At 37.0% G+C, this 18,837-nt stretch overlaps 1 protein-coding gene across 3 annotated transcripts in view; it reads right to left on the bottom strand.

Annotated features, from left to right (window-relative positions):
• MACROD2 (mono-ADP ribosylhydrolase 2) overlaps positions 1-18,837 on the bottom strand; it is a 2,262,400-nt gene that overhangs the window by 138,245 nt on the left and 2,105,318 nt on the right. For 2 of the 3 annotated variants that reach the window (XM_055132027.1, XM_055132028.1), the window contains exons 12-13: positions 7,594-7,656; positions 2,983-3,051 (exon numbers count right to left, since the gene is read on the bottom strand). In XM_055132027.1, coding sequence (XP_054988002.1) covers positions 2,983-3,051; positions 7,594-7,656 — 132 coding nt within the window. The remainder of the gene's footprint in view (positions 1-2,982; positions 3,052-7,593; positions 7,657-18,837) is intronic. The other variant, XM_055132029.1, reaches the window with a different exon arrangement.

The raw sequence follows: 18,837 nt of genomic DNA, 5'->3' as shown, positions 1-18,837 counted from the left end.
AAATGTTAATAGGTATTACTATTTCAGTAAATTATAAAAAATGAGCAATTTTTAAATTTTTATTAGGGAGCTGCATATTTGATTATAGGACAAAACTTTCTGGATTTACCACCATTAAAAGTTTTATATAAAAACATCCTGAAAGTATTCCAAAATAAGTGATCATAGTATGAGCAATTAATGGTGTGATATCCTAAAAGCATCAAGAAACATCACAGTGTGCTTAGATGAAGGTGTGATATCTCCAAACCAAACAACTCAACAGGAAATATCTCAGCTTGGAGCACTTAAATTAGATTATCTCTCTTGTTTCCTAAACTTTGGCATTTGATTTCATGACACTTTAAAATTATTATCATAAACTAAAGATTAGAACTTAAAGTGTTTGATTTAGAAATAATTCTACTTTTTTTCACTCTTATTTGGTTGGGTTTATTTTTCTCTTTAGGATAAATTAGGATTTGTCATCAGGGCCTGTTATATGACCTTAGTTAAACTTTTTAATTATTGTGACATAATTGAATTTAAGGTGCTCCAAATGGTTTTTAATCAAGATATGTCAGAAGTTACTACCAAGAAATATGAATAAAGGTGACAAAGGATTATTATTTTTGGTGAAGCAAAATAGTTCTTATTAAAAGAAATTTTAGAGAGATGTAAGAGGAAGGAAAGAGAAAAGAGAAAGACATACATGTTCAGAAGAACTCAGGCATCTCTAGAATTGAAAAACCAGAGAGTGGCTTTTGGAAGTTACAAACAATTTCTCCAAATAGTCTTGGCCCAGAGTTCTCTGAACAGATATAAGTTAATCTGGATAATGTCACAGGAAAAGTCTTGAAATCTTGATGGCCCTTTTACATTCTTATCTGGACCTTTAGATTCTCCTGTAGCTCCTAATTTCCTGAGGGACTCCCTCCTTCTGTGGCTAGAACCTCCATTTCTGCATCTGGGCGGTGCCTCACCTTCTCTATCTCAGTGAGATTTCACTTCCTTACACAGGCATGATCTAACACCTTTAGTATATTTTTAAATGCTACATGTAAATAGAGTTTATTTGCATAAATCTAGTAGGTACTTTTCTTCTCTGAAAAGGTCTGCTCTTGGCATCAAAAAATAACCCTGGACACAAGGGTCAAGGGGATTCAGTTGCATCAGTAGTAGGAATGATAGAGCTACTGAAATCACAAGACCCAATCTTTCATAACCAAATTTAAAAGGTGTCTGTCAAGATGGCAGACTGGGACTGATGGTGGGGAGTAGGAGATAGAAACTGGGAACATTGCTGGTGGGACTAGTGATGGGACTTGTATTTCAGAAACTCAACTGTGAATAATTTTGCAATTCACGGTGTGTGAGTAAAATAAAATTTTGAAAAAAAAATTAAAAGGGGAAACTTCCTGGAACCGAGGATCTCTCGCAACCCAGGAGAGAGATGGGAGGGACTTCTGCAAGCCAGAACACCATTATGGATGAGGCCTGAGGCTACCTCCCTGTCACAATGTTGACCAATCTTTACATCCTCACAATTGCTTAGGTCTGGGTAGTCTTGAAATGAGGGGTAAAATATTATTGATGTTTTTATTAATGAGGGTCACCTGCTCTGTCCTTAACCAATCCTCAGGCCAAGAGATTGATTTAAAAGGGGGGCAGAGAGATAGTGTGAGCTTGTCTTGCACACAGTTGAGCTGAGTTCCATTTCTGCCACTCCATGTGGTCCCTTGAGTGCTAGCAGCCAGGAATGACTCTGAGAACGGAGCCACGAGTAAGTCCTGTGCACCGCCTGGTGTACCCTCCAAACAAACAACCAAAAATGGCAACAGTGGCAGGAGTCGTTATACAGCAGGTAAGGGTAATAGTATAGCAGGTAAGGTGATAGCTTGGCATGCAGTCAATCCAGGTTTTGTTCTGGGCACCATATCATCCCAGAGTTCTGTAAGGAGTGATCCTCCCTTCCTTCCTTCCTTCCTTCCTTCCTTCCTTCCTTCCTTCCTTCCTTCCTTCCTTCCTTCCTTCCTTCCTTCCTTCCTTCCTTCCTTCCTTCCTTCCTTCCTTCCTTCCTTCCTTCCTTCCTTCCTTCCTTCCTTCCTTCCTTCCTTCCTTCCTTCCTTCCTTCCTTCCTTCCTTCCTTCCTTCCTTCCTTCCTTCCTTCCTTCCTTCCTTCCTTCCTTCCTTCCTTCCTTCCTCCCTCCCTCCCTCCCTCCCTTCCTCCCTCCCTTCCTCCCTTCCTCCCTTCCTCCCTCCCTCCCTCCCTCCCTCCCTCCCTCCCTCCCTCCCTCCCTCCCTCCCTTCCTCCCTTCCTTCCTTCCTTCCTCCCTTCCTTCCTTCCTTCCTTCCTTCCTTCCTTCCTTCCTTCCTTCCTTCCTTCCTTCCTTCCTTCTTTCAAAGCAGCACCCTGCCAACTGTACTATCTCCCCGGACCGCCCCTTTATTTTATTTTAAGCAGCTCATATCTAAAGATCTTTTTCTTAAGCCCTATAATCTTCAAAGTTTTTTTCTGTACAATTTTGCCCTTAATTTTTCTATTAAAACCAAGACAAAATTTTATAGTAGAAATATTTGGGTCCCATATTTCTAAGAATATTTTTCAAACATTTGCTATATCTTGAAAATGAAACTCTCTCATACGTGGTTCCCAAGTGCCACTCTTTTGAACTTTTTCCTGAATAGCTGTAAATAGCAAAATTGCCTGATTCTGATTTTGCAAATATAGCTCTTTCTCATCTTCCTTAGAGATAAATTTTATGAATGTTCTCTTATTTTGTAAATGGTTTACTTTTTGAAGCAACAAATCTAAGTGAATATATAAATTCTGGAAAGGACAAATATGGAATAAAACAGTGGGGGAGATATTTGACTCTGTTGAAAATCGGAAGTTTAAAGATTAGTAGACAGAAGTAACAGTCTTATTTTTGGATACAAATTTAATCCAAATGATCATGTGCTAAGAGTTTACAATTTTTAGATGATTGGGTGTGATCTTACCTTCATCTTTACATGCTTCAACTGCCTCTTCTGAAACAGGATTGGTCTCAGTAGCAGTGCTGACACCATCTACAAAGTAGAAAGAAACACTGTATTAGAGTTACTATGTGCCAAGCTGTGTTCCCAGCCTACTGTGTCCACTTCTTCACTGCATCAGATAGGAAGAGTGAACTTCCTTCTCAACATTAAATGGTCTTTGAAAGAGTTAGTGGTGTTGCCTCTCTATAATTAATGAACAGAAACCTTCAGTTAAGTCTGAACCCAATGAGCTACAAACTATTTTGATGAACACGATTTGTCACTACTATTTTTTTGGCATTTTGTTACTTCCCCACTCCAGAAGAACAAGAACGGCACGTTATTTTTCTTGGTAATGGATTTTGGAAGAAAGCATATCCTAACAAGTTTCTAACAAGGAATTTTATCTGTATGTTCTTAAAATTTTGGTCTTTTTCTTAGCCAAGCACTTCTAGTGTGCCAGCCCGCCAAACTGCAGGGAGTGTGTCTGATAATGTTAATGTAGAGGCACAAGAAAAAGGTATCATCTGCAGGAATTTCCAAAGGCATTTGGGAGATTTCAAATCATCCCATAGAGGTTTATCATCCCTCATGGCAACAATTGACCTCAGAAGTTCTCTTCCTTTTCAATTTCATTAGCACCAAAGCAATTCATTCATGACTGGCCTCCAGGACAAGAGAAAGTTAACTTATATTAAAATAGTACGTTTAAGACATGGAGAATTATTAAAATAGAAGTTACAGCAAGTAAGGTGCCAATTTTTGTCAATAATATATATATGTTAGTGACTTTCAAATCTTTCTCACTCTTTATCCCTTCTTAGAAATCTGTATTCATGTATCTAAGTGACTTTTATTTCATTCCATATGGCTCAGTTTTGTCATATGTACTATGGCTAAGAATTCTCCACAAAAATTGTGCCTATGACCAGTCTTTTATGTAAAATATCAGTAAGTGGTGCCATTATTTCTTTACTTAGTGATCTTAGCACTTAACCTCTTCTTTCCCCAGTGCCTCATGTTTACTCCATGAGCACATCTTGCAATTTATAACTCTGCAATATAACACATATTAGCCCATTTCTAAAAATCATCACCCGTGCTTTTTTGCTGCAGCCCTCTAATGGTCTCATGCTGACTATTTTGACCAATTTTCACTAACAGGACAAGTATATTAAAATGTAGATAATGCTTATTTAATCATATCTACTTAAAACTTTCCATTGTATTCTCTTCATATTTGTTAATAAAATAAAAATTTACATCCTCAAGTAAAATGTGGTTGGAGATCTTGCGCGGGAAGGGAGATGTGTGCTGAAAGTAGACTAGAATCTGAAAACAATGGCCACTCAATACCCCTATTGCAAACCACAACACCCAAGTGGAGAGAGAGATCAAAAGGGAATACTCTGCCACAGAGGCAGGGTGGGGTGGGGGGAAGATGGGATTGGGGGGTGGGAGGGATACCGGGTTTATTGGTGGTGGAGAATGGGCACTGATGGAGGGGTGGGTTTGCGAACATTGTATGAGGGAAAAACAAGCTCGAAAATGTGTAAATCTACATCTGTACCCTCATGGTGACTCACTAATTAAAGAATTAAAAAATAAAAAAAAAACATCATCAGACATAATATTGTCCCCTGACATCTCTCTTATTTTTAATTTATTTACATTTTAGTTTGGGGACCACACGTGGTGTTGCTGAGGGAGGGCCCACTCCTGGCTTTCTGCTCAGGGATCACTTCGTTTGTTTTGGGTAACTCTATGGGTTGTCAGGAATTGAATCTCAGTCAAATTTATGCAAGGCAATCACCCTACCTACTGTACTGTTGCTCTGGCCAAAATGTTCTCTTTTCATATCATGTTTGTCTTAATCCACCGCTCATTCTTCTTTCTTCACATGTTAAATTGCCCTTGAATCATTTACATAATCTGGTCTTTCCATTTTTAGCATCTTACCATCCAGTTTTTGTTTGGATAGACTCTAGGGGATTCTCTCCAAATTCAGTAAATGAAGTATCTTCTCAGTAGTCCTTCTATATTACCTAATTTATATGTAAGGCACTTATTACAATCTTATAATTTTTGCTTATATTAATTATTTTTGGATTCCACCACTAGAATACATACAAAGTTGCTTAAAGCTTTTTAAGAAAGCAGGGATGCTCTGTTCATTTTTGTTACTATACCCCAAGGCCCAGAGTAGTACCTACAACAACCCTTGATATGTTTTTGTTAAAAAACTGAGGGATATTAACTATCGTTTTAATTTCACTTGATTATGACAAAAGTCAAAACTTCTGTATCATGTTGGTTTGGGATAATGTTTTCTTTGTGATCAATGTATCACTGTCATCCCATTGTTCATTGATTTACTTGAGTGGGCACCAGTAACATCCCTATTCCATTTTGCCCTGAGATTTTAGCAGCCTCTCCTTACTTGTCTTCCCCAATGACTGGAGGCTCTTTCAGGGTCAGGGGAATGAGACCTATTGTTACTGTTTTTGGCATATCAAATATGCCATGGATAGTTTGCCAGTTCTTTGTGATATGGAACTCAAAATGAAGTTGGAAGTTTTATGGATTTGAAAGAGTATTTTGGGGACCTGGAAGAAAGAATAATAGTAGATAATTTGGTTTAATGATAAAATTTGTATCTATTGTATCCTGTATTTATCTATATTTGGATTATTAACAAACTATATATGAAATGAGCAGAGTAGAAATAACAGTATATGTTCACATTAATCAAGATAACAAATTAATAGTTCTATCTGACTTCATGTCAATCAGCAGGTTCAATTGGAATTGTAATAGAAGACTTCAGTTTTTTTTTTAGGATGCCTCATTATCTAGAAGGTACCCAAATTGTGATAAAAATGCTATAAATCTAAGAAATTAAGAAGAGGACTTACATTGCAACCCTCTTTGCTTTCAGGTAAGATGATCTCAAATCCAACAAGATATGAGATTAACAGAAAACTTAGTAACATGAAAAGAATGAATAAATAAAAAACATATATGTACTTGTACACACGCGTGTGTGTGTTTTCATACACACTTGAGGAAAAATCCATGTAAACAAATCCAACTTGGAAGAGAGCAGTGAGTGCATAAAATATGTGTGGCCTCAACATTCAGAGAATAGCCTTAGGTATCAGCATTTAGTTAACCAATATTTGTCACAGTACCAAATAGTAAAAAGATAGTGACAGTTTTTCATGTAAGACTCCTGGACCATAATCATTTGTGAGTTAAAAACTGGAGGGTGGTTCGGGATCTGGGTGGGCATTATCAGTGCATGCAGTTGAGTGGGATTTGATTGCTGGCACCACATATGGTTCCCTGAGCCCTGTCAGGAGTGATCCCTGAGGGTAGAGCCATGAGTAGTAACCCCTGAGCACCACTGTGTGTGGCTCTAAAACAAAGAAAACAACAACAAGAAAATGAAGCTGGGGTTGGTTGGCTTGAACAACAGTCTATTTCAGAAACTCATTGCACTGCAAGGACTACATTTTAGCAAACAGAGCCTGCTGACCCCTGGAGCAGCTATGCAAGGTCCTTGCTGTTTTGCTTCAGTGCTTTCTCTGATTGGCCTTCTTCAATTTCATCTTCAGGTTAATTATAAAGCTTTTGTTTCTATAGCAAAAGTTCCAAGGTTAACATAGGAATTTTTCAACAAAAAATTATCTTACAACATGAGTTGTTTTCAAAAACTCAGCATATGGCCTAGGGCGAGACTGGCACATGGATGATGCCCACCATTTTGAAGATGCCCCTCTGTGGGGCTAGTTAGCACTAGGGCCATGGCACAGAAACTAAAGGGAATGTGGGCACTATTATTCTGGTGGTTATATCTGTAAGAGCATACTATGCCTATCACTATTTTAAAAGAGTATGCCTGAATATAAATGTGTAGGAAGAGATAATAAATTGAGGGTGATGACAATCTCTTTTGAGTATTAAGTGTTATTTTATTTTTAGATGTTCAATTTATAATCTACAGTGAATGCTCTACAGTCAATTGTCACATCTCACTGTCTCAATTGTCTCTCCTCACTGAAGAGAGATATCAGGGAGCCTTTGGATCTCATATAGAAATAGGTCTCTTGGCAAGGCAGTCTTATTTTGCCATACCATCTCCATACAACATGCAAAACATGTATCAGAAGCATGATATTTCTAAATCTGATGCAAAACAGTAAGAAATGCTCTATTCAGCAGGAAGGAAAGTTAATTATTAGCTTCTTTTAAATGTTTTTCATTTCATTTTTTTTCTTTAGGTAAATCCGTTCATTCTTATCTACCATACGCTCTGATTTGGCACTTTTAATATCTACTAACCCCCTACAAAGTATTAGCAAACAAATCATCATTATATGGAAGAAAAATTGAATGGAGAATGAGCCAGGAGAATGTAGCCTTTTAATTGGAAGCATTGTCACTCATAATTACTAGAGTTGTGGGCTTCCTGAGGGAGATGTGAACGAGTATGAAGCTGTCCTGGTGAAAGGGGATAAGAGTTTTCAGAAAACAGTACCGAGTAAAGCTGTTTTTCACCTCTCTGGATGAAACTTAGGAATCTGAGCCCACCTGCTTCTTGGTCCTGTCCTTCCATTTCTTCAGTACTTTGTTTTTCATCTGGACCATTCTCATCTTTCAAGAAAACCACAAATGAATAAAAAAAATGAGTCACTTTATGAAATATCTCTTTGTGGCTAATACACAGCATTGAAATTAATTGTGACCAATGTAGCATGACTCCCCATAAGCAAAGCACAGAGATTAATCAGAGGCATGAAACAGAAAAATTACCTACATAAATAGGTGCATTTATTCTCACCCCGCCTCACAGGGTTTGCTTGCTGAAATGTTGAATGCAGTAAACAAAATTCACTGAACAGTCCTAGTAACATCTCCATGTACATTTACCAACACGTAATACAAGTTTTTATTGCAATATATTTTTCTCCCTTGATTTAAGCAATATGCATGTTGTAAGAAAATTTGGTTGATTGTTTTCCTATAGCCTTTATTTTGATTGTTTATATATTATGAAAAGCTAGTTTTTTCTTAACTAATAAAGAATAGTCTAATATTTTTACTTATACAGTTTATACTGGTTAGATTTATGCTTTGAAAATCACTCCTTAAAATAGAAATACCTGGGCAGATAGAATTAAGTCTACTAGAATCTGGCTTAAATTTTCTATTGTCTTAAAAAGAAATTTAGATTTATATGTGAAAAAAACTGGATTTTTTTTTCAAGGTGAAAGTAAAGTGAAATTTATTAGTTACACAGGCGGGGGGGGGCTTAGGGGGGGCTAGGGGCGTGGGGGGGCTTGGGGTGTGAGGGGGCGGGGTGGAGCTATACTGGGATTCTTGGTGGTGGAATATGAGCACTGGTGAAGGGATGGGTATTCGAGCATTGTATAACTGAGATTTAAACCTGAAAACTTTGTAACTTTGTAACTTTCCACAATAAAAAATTAAAAAACAAAAACAAAAGAAAAACTGGATTTTTTTATTATACATAAAGGCAAATAAAAGCATAATTTTAGAATTCATTGCTACAAGGCTTTCAAACTTTTTTATTCAGAAAACTTTGGAAAATGATAAATTTATATAAAATAATACAGATAAAATGAAAACATAGTTATATTACAGAAAACAAAAGCAGAAGTCACCAGCATCCATTATAATAAGATAAATATAGCCACAATTCTTCGTGCTTTTAGAAGCAGAATTTACCTCTCCTTTTCTTGAAACTGAATGAATTCAGTGATTTTTGTTAGAACAATGAAATATGAACCTCTGAGCCAAGGCCTCAGGAGACTAGATGCTTTCTCCTTTCTCCCTGGGGAGTCAGTCAGTCACCATGCTGAAAAGATGCTCAGGCCAGCCTACCAAGCAGAGACTCACAGCAAGAGAGGGCCTTGTGAGGAAGAGCAAGGGCCCAGAGTCAAGCCTGGATTTTACCTTCCAACTCAGCCCAGGTGCCAAGTGAATGCAGTCAGCCGATACCACAGCCAATACTGCACGGAGCAGAGGAATTGCTCTGCGGATTCCTTTAGAAACGTTTTGACCCATAAGCAGGCTCATATCACCTAGCCTTGTTTTTGCTTGAGTGCCCTGAACCACCAGCTGCAGCCACAACCAGTTCTGAATCCAGAGGCGAGAAGATGGGGAATCTTTCCCAGAGAGAGATTCTACCAGCCAAATGAAAATAAGAAACTGAGAGGCAATAAGAAACATTTCACTACACAGCAGCTCTGGAAAAATAAGCCAGGGAAGAGTCTCAGATGTGAAAATAGTTAGAAGTGACTTGAATGACAAAAACATTTTCTAAAAAAAAAAAAAGTAACACTGAAAGTACTGACACTTATGTTGGGAAGGAATGTTATGAATGAATACTGGAAACGTATGTCTTGCATTCCTTTAGGCCAGCATGGTGCCATGTATCATGGGGGAATTCAGGAGATAAATTAATAGAAGGACCAGTGGTGATTCTATGGCTACCTACAGCCAATGCTCTAAATAGCATGTTTCCAGCTACCACATGGCTATCTGAAGTTTTCTTCATTCTTGTTCTCTGAGTAGGTGACCACTTTTGTTTTTGATTTTTCAGGAGAAAAATACCAGCCATCACTGCAGTTCTTGTTTCTTTAACAAGGCTAAGTTGCTGCAGGGCAGATGTCAAAAAACAAAACGTAGGTCAGTATTTTCTCCCTTCTGTCACAAACGGGTTTGGACTTAAGCAAGAGAAATCTATCAGCTTTATTGTCTCCCCCTCCCCTCTGCTCTGACAGATCTTTTAACACAGATTCTACGATAGGTTGAGGTCTGAAGTGACAAGGCTGCATTTAAAATGAGTCCATTTGCTATATTCCCTATAGAGTCAGGGGTAACAAGCTTTCTTGAGAAGAAAGGGAAGAGATAAAGAATAAACAGCAATTAAATCACAGGCAGGTGAGGAGTTGGTTCCAGCAGTCTTAAGAAAGGAACTATGGGATTAGGCCCCAAATCCAACTTTATAATGATAAAAAAAATCAGTCAGGTTGTTTATTGAATTTTCTGATCCTGGCTTTTTTACTTTTAATCTGTATTTAGGCTCATCCTACTCCCAATGTGGCTCTCCAAATGGCATGCTTTTATTTTCCACTTCAAGGCCTGGCTGTACTTGTGGTATTTCTGCCCATGGGAAAGAAGCTCAAACACCTGGCATGTTTATTGCGGTGTAAATGCATTCAGAAGGACGCTGGATGTGCCACTTGAGTACCATGCCACCCCAAATGAAAAGCTGTATTGCTCTATCGGTTTCTGAGTGTGTCCTTCTATCCAGCAGGGGGAAGCAGTGCAGAAGACTTGCTTTAAAACCCAGTTTATGCATTCTTTGGTGATTAGAATAGCATTCAGTTCACTCTTTTTAGAAATGTTATAAGGCCTCATTATAAAAAACAAAACAAAAAACAAAAACTTTCTGTCCATTTGAAATGCCTTAAATGGGTGAGCTCTTAGTGAACTGGATTTCTACTGGTGGGGAAGAAATTTCAGTACATAGTTACCCGTAAATATTTGATAAGAACAGGGTTATTATTTTTTTTTATCAGCTTAGTTTCTCTAGCTATCTTCACAGGAGAAATGAAAACAATAAAAAGTCAAGTAGAGTGAGGAATATAAACTTGTGGTTTTAAGAAAGGATTTAAAAGGCTTACAAAAAGTGTGTGTGAGGCAATATATGGAAGTGACGGGCTACTCTGTTAGCTTAAAAGATGTCACACTGAAGCTAAATTCTTTTTGTATATTAACTGCACTTTTAAGGTCACTTCAGATAATAAAGATAATAAGAGTATTTCGGATAATAAACTTCTCCAGAATTCATACTGTCACTTAATACTTTCCTTTCCCATGCCAAAATAATATAGTAGCCTGTTAGAATTTTAGTGATCACCTCATTTTTATTTCTTCAAGATTAATATCCTGTTTCTCACTATTTTATCCCACACATATTGAGCTACATTATATACAAGGAATTTCAGAAAATTTTCAGAAATGTATACTAAAAGAATCTTACTGAAAAGTGAATTTGCATAAATAGAAGAAATTCACCATTGGTTGGGCAATGCTAATAATAATTCTGTCCATGTTTAATCTATGTGTAAGAGTTTAACAAGGGCAAAATCTCAATTTCAAGGTCATAAATTATTTTCCTCATATTTCAAGTTCTTTTTGTGAACAGTGTATTAGAGAACAAATGCAGGCCAGCTACTAGAGAAAGAACTTGTTTGAATACTGCTAGTGGTTGGTTTAAAGGTCCCACAATTTCTAGACAAGGACAAATCATAAACAATTGTCAAACAATGCTCTGCAGAATAGATTGTTGGTCCAATTTTTCAGTATATCCTGTAATAGATTATACGTAACAGTGTCCATCAACTGTGGTGGTGAAAACTTCCCACTTATTGCTTTTGGACTAGCCAACATGACTTGATTTGACTAATGAAACTTTAGTGGGTAAGATATGAGAAGCAAAGGGCTTAAAAGTGCCTACATAATTGAGCTTTGTGCTTTTGTGCTCATAACATTTCCTGTGACAAAAGTATGCCCCTGTAGGCATGGATTTGAAAGGATGAAAGATAGATGGAACTGACTGCAGTCCAAGTCACTGTTTAGAACCAAGTCCAGAAAACTCACAAACTCACAGCTTAAAATAAGACAGCCCAGCTTTGTCCAGTCTACACCAGCTAAACCACCATCAACTTACAAATTCCTGAGCATGAACATAAATTCCTCTTTTACAAAGCACCACACCTAGGATTGTTTGTTACAAATATTACTGTGATAATATCTGGTACAGGTGACTTTTCTCAGAAAGGCTCAATGTTTTAGAAGTTTCCGTTTTTATACTTCTAAGAAATTCTATCTTTAATTTAGTATTATGTTGTCCAGATACATTTTCATTTCACACATTCCAAGTTTCTGAAAGATACATATTGGAAAAAGAAATTGTGCTCATATAGGGATGGAATGTTTCAAAGAATATGAATTTTTATCAAAGATGTTTCTATTTTATTGGATAAAGTAAGGTGAACTTTTATTTGATAAAGTTAGAATAATACTACTTATCACCACTTAACATTTATTGAGTACAGACTATGTTCTGTCTAGTACCTAAAGTAGCTGGATCACCAAGTTTAATTTTTATAACAACTCAATATGGTAGATATATTATTATCCACATTTTAGAGGTGGGAAAACTGAGGCACAGAAATTTTAATTAATTTTTCTAGAACCCATAGCTAGCAAGGGCTGATATCACATTCCACAATTGGCTCATTGAAAATAATATTTGTTGTCTGGGACGAAATTTAGATTATGGATCAGCAAAATGTGGAAAAATAGTAATTAATATAAAGATATCTGAAGAAGTAAATAATATCCTCATTAAATTAATATAGGACACAAAATTTGAGCTAATCTTACATTTACTGAAATCTTAAACATATTTTAACGCTGTGAATATATTTTTATCTTGAAATAATTTTAAACAACAGAAAGTTATAAAGTTACAGAAAACCTTCCCTCCCTGAACCTATTGAAGAGTAGACATAATCACTTCCATCAACCCAGAAATACTTTAGTATATATTCTGTGCAAACAAAGACAATCATCCCCAATAACCACAAGAAACCATCAAGATCAGAAGATTAGCATTGATGACATTCTTACTACCTAGCCACAGGCCACATTTAAGTTTTGAAAATTCTCCAATAATATATTTCAGAGCAATCTAGGATCACACACTGCATTTAGTTGTCATGCCTCTTTAGTCCTCTTCAGGCTAAGCCAGACATGCCCTTCAGATCCTGCCTAACCTCCATGTTGGTTGTTTCCCACCTCAACTATCAGTGTAAATTCTTAATCTATATGGTTTTAGGAAGAAAAAAAGAAAGAAGCAAAGATGAGTGCCTAAACTTTAAATTTTTGTTCTAAATATTAATCTATTTACTAGAAAATTTAATTTCTCAAGTGGTTGCATTGTTATTATAAGCATCACATGCGTCTTTCAGTGCAAATGAAAGAGACTTTCCAGTTGAGTAGTAACCTATTACTAGCTGCTGCTTCCTAAGCACCTCCTAGGTACCAGGTACTTCATGCATCTCACTTACAGTCCAAATCTCAAAGTAGTTCTTCTGAGTTAGACTTTAATACACATTTTTACAGATGAAGAAATCAAGGTTGTAGGAGGTCAAGTAACATCTCCGTAGTCTGGACAGTGACAGATCTGGGACTGCAATTCAGCTCAAGATTATGACAGTCTGAGTTCTCTCTTTCTTGCCTTGCAGATTCCTGTGACCTCCTGTGACCTGTTAGACTAAACTATATGTTATCCTGCTATTCTTGTTATACCCACAGCGCCAGAACAGAGCCAAAAATTCACTAGGGACTCCATTAACACTTGTCAAGGAATTAAGGAGGAAACTTCACTTTCCCTTAAGCAGTAATTATTTCTTTGCTTGTACCATATAGATCTCAATGTAGAAAAGATTTGCTCTTCACTGGAGACTGAACTTTACTTGTGAATTAATCATGGTTTAGTCTTTAAAATATCACCTCTTTGGTTGTAAATACTGGTTCCCAAAAGTCAAATGTGGTGAGGCCTAGCGTATGCGTTTCTGTTCTCACCACCTGGCAGGTCCAGTTTCTACCCCCTCAGGTCTTCCTGCAAATCTATTTTCCAGTGATATCTTTGCTGAAGAGTCCATATAAAATGGCAATATCTCTCTGTACTCCCTTTACCAGTCTAATCAATCTTTAATTCTGAATCTGTTCTTCTTTTTGAATTTTGTTTCTTAAGAAATAATAGCAATAGCACAGCGGGTAGGGCGTTTGCCTTGCATGAGGCTGACCAGGGTTTAATTCCTCCATCCCTCTTGGAGAGCCCGGCAAGCTACTGAGAGTATCTTGATCTCATGGCAGAGCCCGACAAGCTACCCATAACATATTCGACATGCCAAAAACAGTAACAACAAGTCTCACAATGGAGATGTTACTGGTGCCCACTGGAGCAAATCGATGAGCAACGGGATCACAGTGATACAGTGATACAGTAAAGAAATAATAGATGAGCAGTTGGAGCAATATTATAGCAGGTAAAATGTTTTCCTTGTACATGGCTGACACAGGTTTGATCCCTGGCATCATATATGGTCCTCTCAACCTGCCAGGACTGATCCTTTAGTGCAGAGTCAGGAGTAAGCCCTGAGCCCAGATAGGTATGGCCCCCAAACAATAAAAAAATAACACAGATGAAAATTTACTATAGAATTTGGATAAGTCTTATGTTCACTCTTATGATTTCCTGGCCCCCATTTGAAAGTAAATCCCACCAAGGCATGGGTCTTGGCTTGCCTCACTGTCTGAAGCTCCTCAGTATTTAGAATGGGCACACAGAAGGTGTTCTATATATAAATGTGAATTAATAAAAAATGTTCAAATTTTGCCTGATCTTGCATGCCCAGTTCTCAAAACTTCTGTCTTCTGTTTCAAAATCACCTACTTATGAAACATATGCTTTATATAGCATATAAGGCAGAGACTTTCAAGTAAGGTGGCCTAGATATATAGCTTAGAATCATTGGAATAATCTGTCATCATTGTGTTTTCCTAAGAAGCTAGAACAGTTAGAGAAGGTAGCCCTACCCCTAGCCATGAGTATTATGTTGGAATTTGTTATAAAACAGTTAACTAGACTAATAACAGAACTTACTCAGAAGGTAGTGGAGCAAGTTAAGAGTTCGGAGGACCATTACGTAATACTCTCCTGCTGCCAATACTGATGATAGTTAAAATACATTCAAACAGTATAACAATATCAGTCCATATATAACCCCTGAATATGCAAAACTCAGGGGTTAATCTTAAATTATAGGACAAAGAGACAATCACCTTGGTCCTGTATACTTTGAAAAGTGCCCTGAAACAATGCTGTTTATAGAAGAAAAATTATGTTTGTGCATACAGAGGGAAGAAGAAACAATCAAACCCATTATTTTTATTTACTTATTTGAAAAATTGGGAGGAAATCTGACAATGCTCAGGGGCTGCTTCTGGCTTTGTGCTCAGGAATTACTTCTGTCAGTGCTCAAAGGTCAATATGAAGTTTTGGAGATTAGATTAGGGTCAGCAGCATGCAAAGCAAGAAATTTAGCTCCTGGACTTTCTCTCTTGCCCTAAACATGCTACTTATAAAGCATATGTTTCTGTTGAGGGTTATAAGTGTGAGTTTTTCTTAAGAAAAGTACCACATGAGACTAGCAGGCTTCAGACTGTCCCTTCCAAATTTTGTTATGATGGTAGAATGCCAAGTGCTGAATCAAAACCCCAGCAAACTTTGTCTAATGCATTAAGCTCTGTAGTATTTTCACCCTGAAGGCATGGGTGAAGCACACCAAAACTTATGGTGGCATTATTTTTCCTTTTTAAAAAATTTATTGAACAATATTTTGTGATTTATAAAGTTATTGATAATTGACTTTTATGCACATAATATTTCAATACCAATCCCACCATCACTGTCAACTTCACTCCACCAGTGTTGCCAGGTTTCCTCCCACCCTGACCCCCTCCCCACCCATCCCCGCTTTCAACTTGACAGGCGCATTACAAAGTTTCAGTGGTTGCTGCTTTGATCTCATGTTTTGAGTTTTGCTGAGTCCGTGTTTTAAATATATGGCTATACCACTAACCCATATCACCAGTATAACCGATGCCTGTTCACCCATTACTTCCAGTTCTCTTCTTCTCCCCTTGATTTCTTTCCTTCTCTTTCCTACTCTCTTAACATTGTGATCAAGTGTGATATAGCCATACCCCTGTTACTGTATTTCCTCATCCAGTATTCTGTCTACCACAAATAAGTAAGATTAACCTGTGTTTGTCTTTCTCCTTCTTCTGGCTTACTTCATTCAACATGACATCTTTCAATGCCAACTATGCTGCAAATTGCATGATTTTATCATTCCTAGCAGCTGCATACTATTCCATTGTGTATATGTACCATATCTTCATAATCTATTCGTGTTTGTTGGGCACAGGTTAAATTCTGCATCTTAGTTCTTGTACTGAGTGTAGCAATGAATAATGGTGTGCATATGTCCTTTTGAGAGAGTGCTTTTATGCCCTGGCTGGGTAAATGTCCAAAAGTGGTATTGCTGGGTCAGAAGGCAGTTCAATTCCAAGTTTACTGAGAACTCTCCATACTGTTTTCCAAAGGGGTTGTGCCAGTCAACATTCCCACTCTAGTGGAGGAGAGTTCAAGTAGTGGCATATTTTAGTATACAAATAGCACAACTCAATACACCCTAAAACAATTCTAAATGCCATACTACCCTTTTAATAGGTAATCTGTAGTTCTCCCATGTGGCACACTAATACAAATACTTTTTCTTTAATACAGTTAGCTTTTTTTTTTTTTTTTTGCTTTTTGGGTCACACCCGGCGATGCACAGGGGTCACTCCTGGCTCTGCACTCAGGAATTAGCCCTGGCGGTACCTAGGGGACCATATGGGATGCTGGGAATCAAACCCGGGTCAGCCGCATGCAAAGCAAATGCCCTACCTGCTGTGCTATCACTCCAGCTCCTACAGTCAGTTTTTTTATCCAAGAGTTTTTAGTACTTTACAAACACTATTTATTAGTACAGTCTTCCTGGGGTAAGTTTCAGTGTTTTACAGAGATACAAAGCATAACTTATACAATCAATAACCACTAGGGAATGACAACAATAACAAATACATTGAAGTGAATATTTTCCTTACCAATATCAGAAAACTTACAAATGAAAGTTAAGTAATGTTCACAAAATCTTCCAATGATATTAAATATCAACAATGATTAGAAATCAATTTAGGATTATGTCTATGGTCATTGCATTAGCAGGCTGATGCTGGTGATTTGACCATAAACTATTACACTGGGTTTTAAATATCCTCAGAACCTTGTGGAAAAAATCCTGCACCATAGTTGGAAAAATTATGACCAGAATAAAATTAGCATAATAACATTACTATTTTTAAACTTGAATTTTAAAAACTTTCTCTTTTACACAAAAGGACAATGGTATTTTCACTGATTTTAATTCCTAAGGTTAAATATCATATTAAAAATTACATTTCTTTGTATTGTCACTTCACTTATGTTTCTGAATTGAGACAAGTGACTTGAGCCTACCCATTTATTACAACCAGCACACATTGTGCTCTGTGCAGATGTTAAATACAGAAATGGCAAAATGAAACACCATTTTGATTTCTAACTGAAAAACAGAAAGTACTTACAGATTATCTTTAAACAGAAGAATTATCTTATGAATAAATTCAAAGATATTAGTATCTTTGTCAATAATTAATGTTTGTTGAGTATCTACAAAGTTTAAGAGGGATGAAAGGGAATAAAATAGGCTACTGTAAGACAAAACCTCTTTCCTTTGAGAATTCACACGAGAAATAAGATGGAGATTTCAGGAGCTGCTCTTGTCCACTTAAGATAAAAATGTGGCACAGTTGCAAGACAATTATCCTGAGATAAATAAATAATTTTACTTCATACATGTAGATGTCCATAAATTTGGTATATTTGAGCTGAATTAAATGAAAACTATTTATATAAGTGCTTCAATTCGCCACTATGCTCATGTGGATATTTGAGAGATCACTTAAGTGTTCATGTGCTGAGTACAAGTGCCCCACAGGGAAAATACATTTCAATATGTGACTATCTGAATCTGCAGCCAGTATCACATAATTACAGAATAGAAAAACCTTCACTTTTGCTTCATGAGCACTTTCATCCTTGAAAATAGTTGTCCTGTCAGTGTTGAAACCTTAAGTAGTGAAAATAAAAATTTTAAGATGCTGCTTTAAAATTTCAAGTCCAGCGATGGAGTCTCCATATTTATTCATTTTTTTATTTGCTTATTTTGGTTTTGGGGTCACACCCAGTGATGCTCCAGGGTTATTCCTGGTTCTGCACTCAGGAATTATTCTTGGTGGTGCTCAAGGACCCCACTGGGTGCTGGGGATTGAACCAGGCTCGACTGCATGCAAGGCAGACACCCTACACAGTATACTATCACTCCAGTCCTAGACTTTCCATATTTTAATATCAATTTTCAATTAAATAAGTCCTCCATCAATATAATCTAGTAAATGATGAGACTTGAACTAGTCCTAAGCTTACCAACAAGGATAGAAACAATGGCGTACTTTTAAAGTATTTTTTTCTCTTTTTAAAGACTGTAGAATTAGGGATGAGCTTTTAGCATTTCCATCTCTAACAATTCCTCAGGTGGTGAATCTGATGAATATCTAAAGCCATTAGTTGAGTCACTTCTTAAAAACTAAAGTAATATTTTGTTTAGGAAAATAAAACAAATGTTAGATTTCTCATGAAGTAAGTATACACAGTTTATTTTATTTTTAAATTTCACCAAACTTAAAGTGGTTACCTTATTCTGAAAGGTATTTGGACTTGAATGCAACTTTATAAATGTCTCCTCTCTCTGGCTATAAGATGCTTAAGACATAGGAAGATACAGATTCTCCTCTCCCAATTGCTTGATAGGGCGATGAGTGCCACACAGCCACAGGTGCTGTGCTAGAGGAAGCCAGGAGGGCAGAGGAGCTCTGATAAGAACCTAACTATAGTCCTAAGGTACTGGGAAGTCTGAAAGAGGCACTGACCCAGTTGAGGAATTTTCATGAAGCAAATATTGAGTTTTGAGTCTCTACTGAACTCTGTTCTTTAGAAATCTGTTGCCCATGTGCTCCTTGCTG

This window comes from Sorex araneus, chromosome 3 (assembly GCF_027595985.1).
Source record: "Sorex araneus isolate mSorAra2 chromosome 3, mSorAra2.pri, whole genome shotgun sequence".
In the NCBI taxonomy this organism is placed as follows: domain Eukaryota; kingdom Metazoa; phylum Chordata; class Mammalia; order Eulipotyphla; family Soricidae; genus Sorex; species Sorex araneus.
The sequence above is the reverse complement of the archived record's forward strand: the minus strand, read 5'-3'. Positions and strand labels throughout refer to the sequence as shown.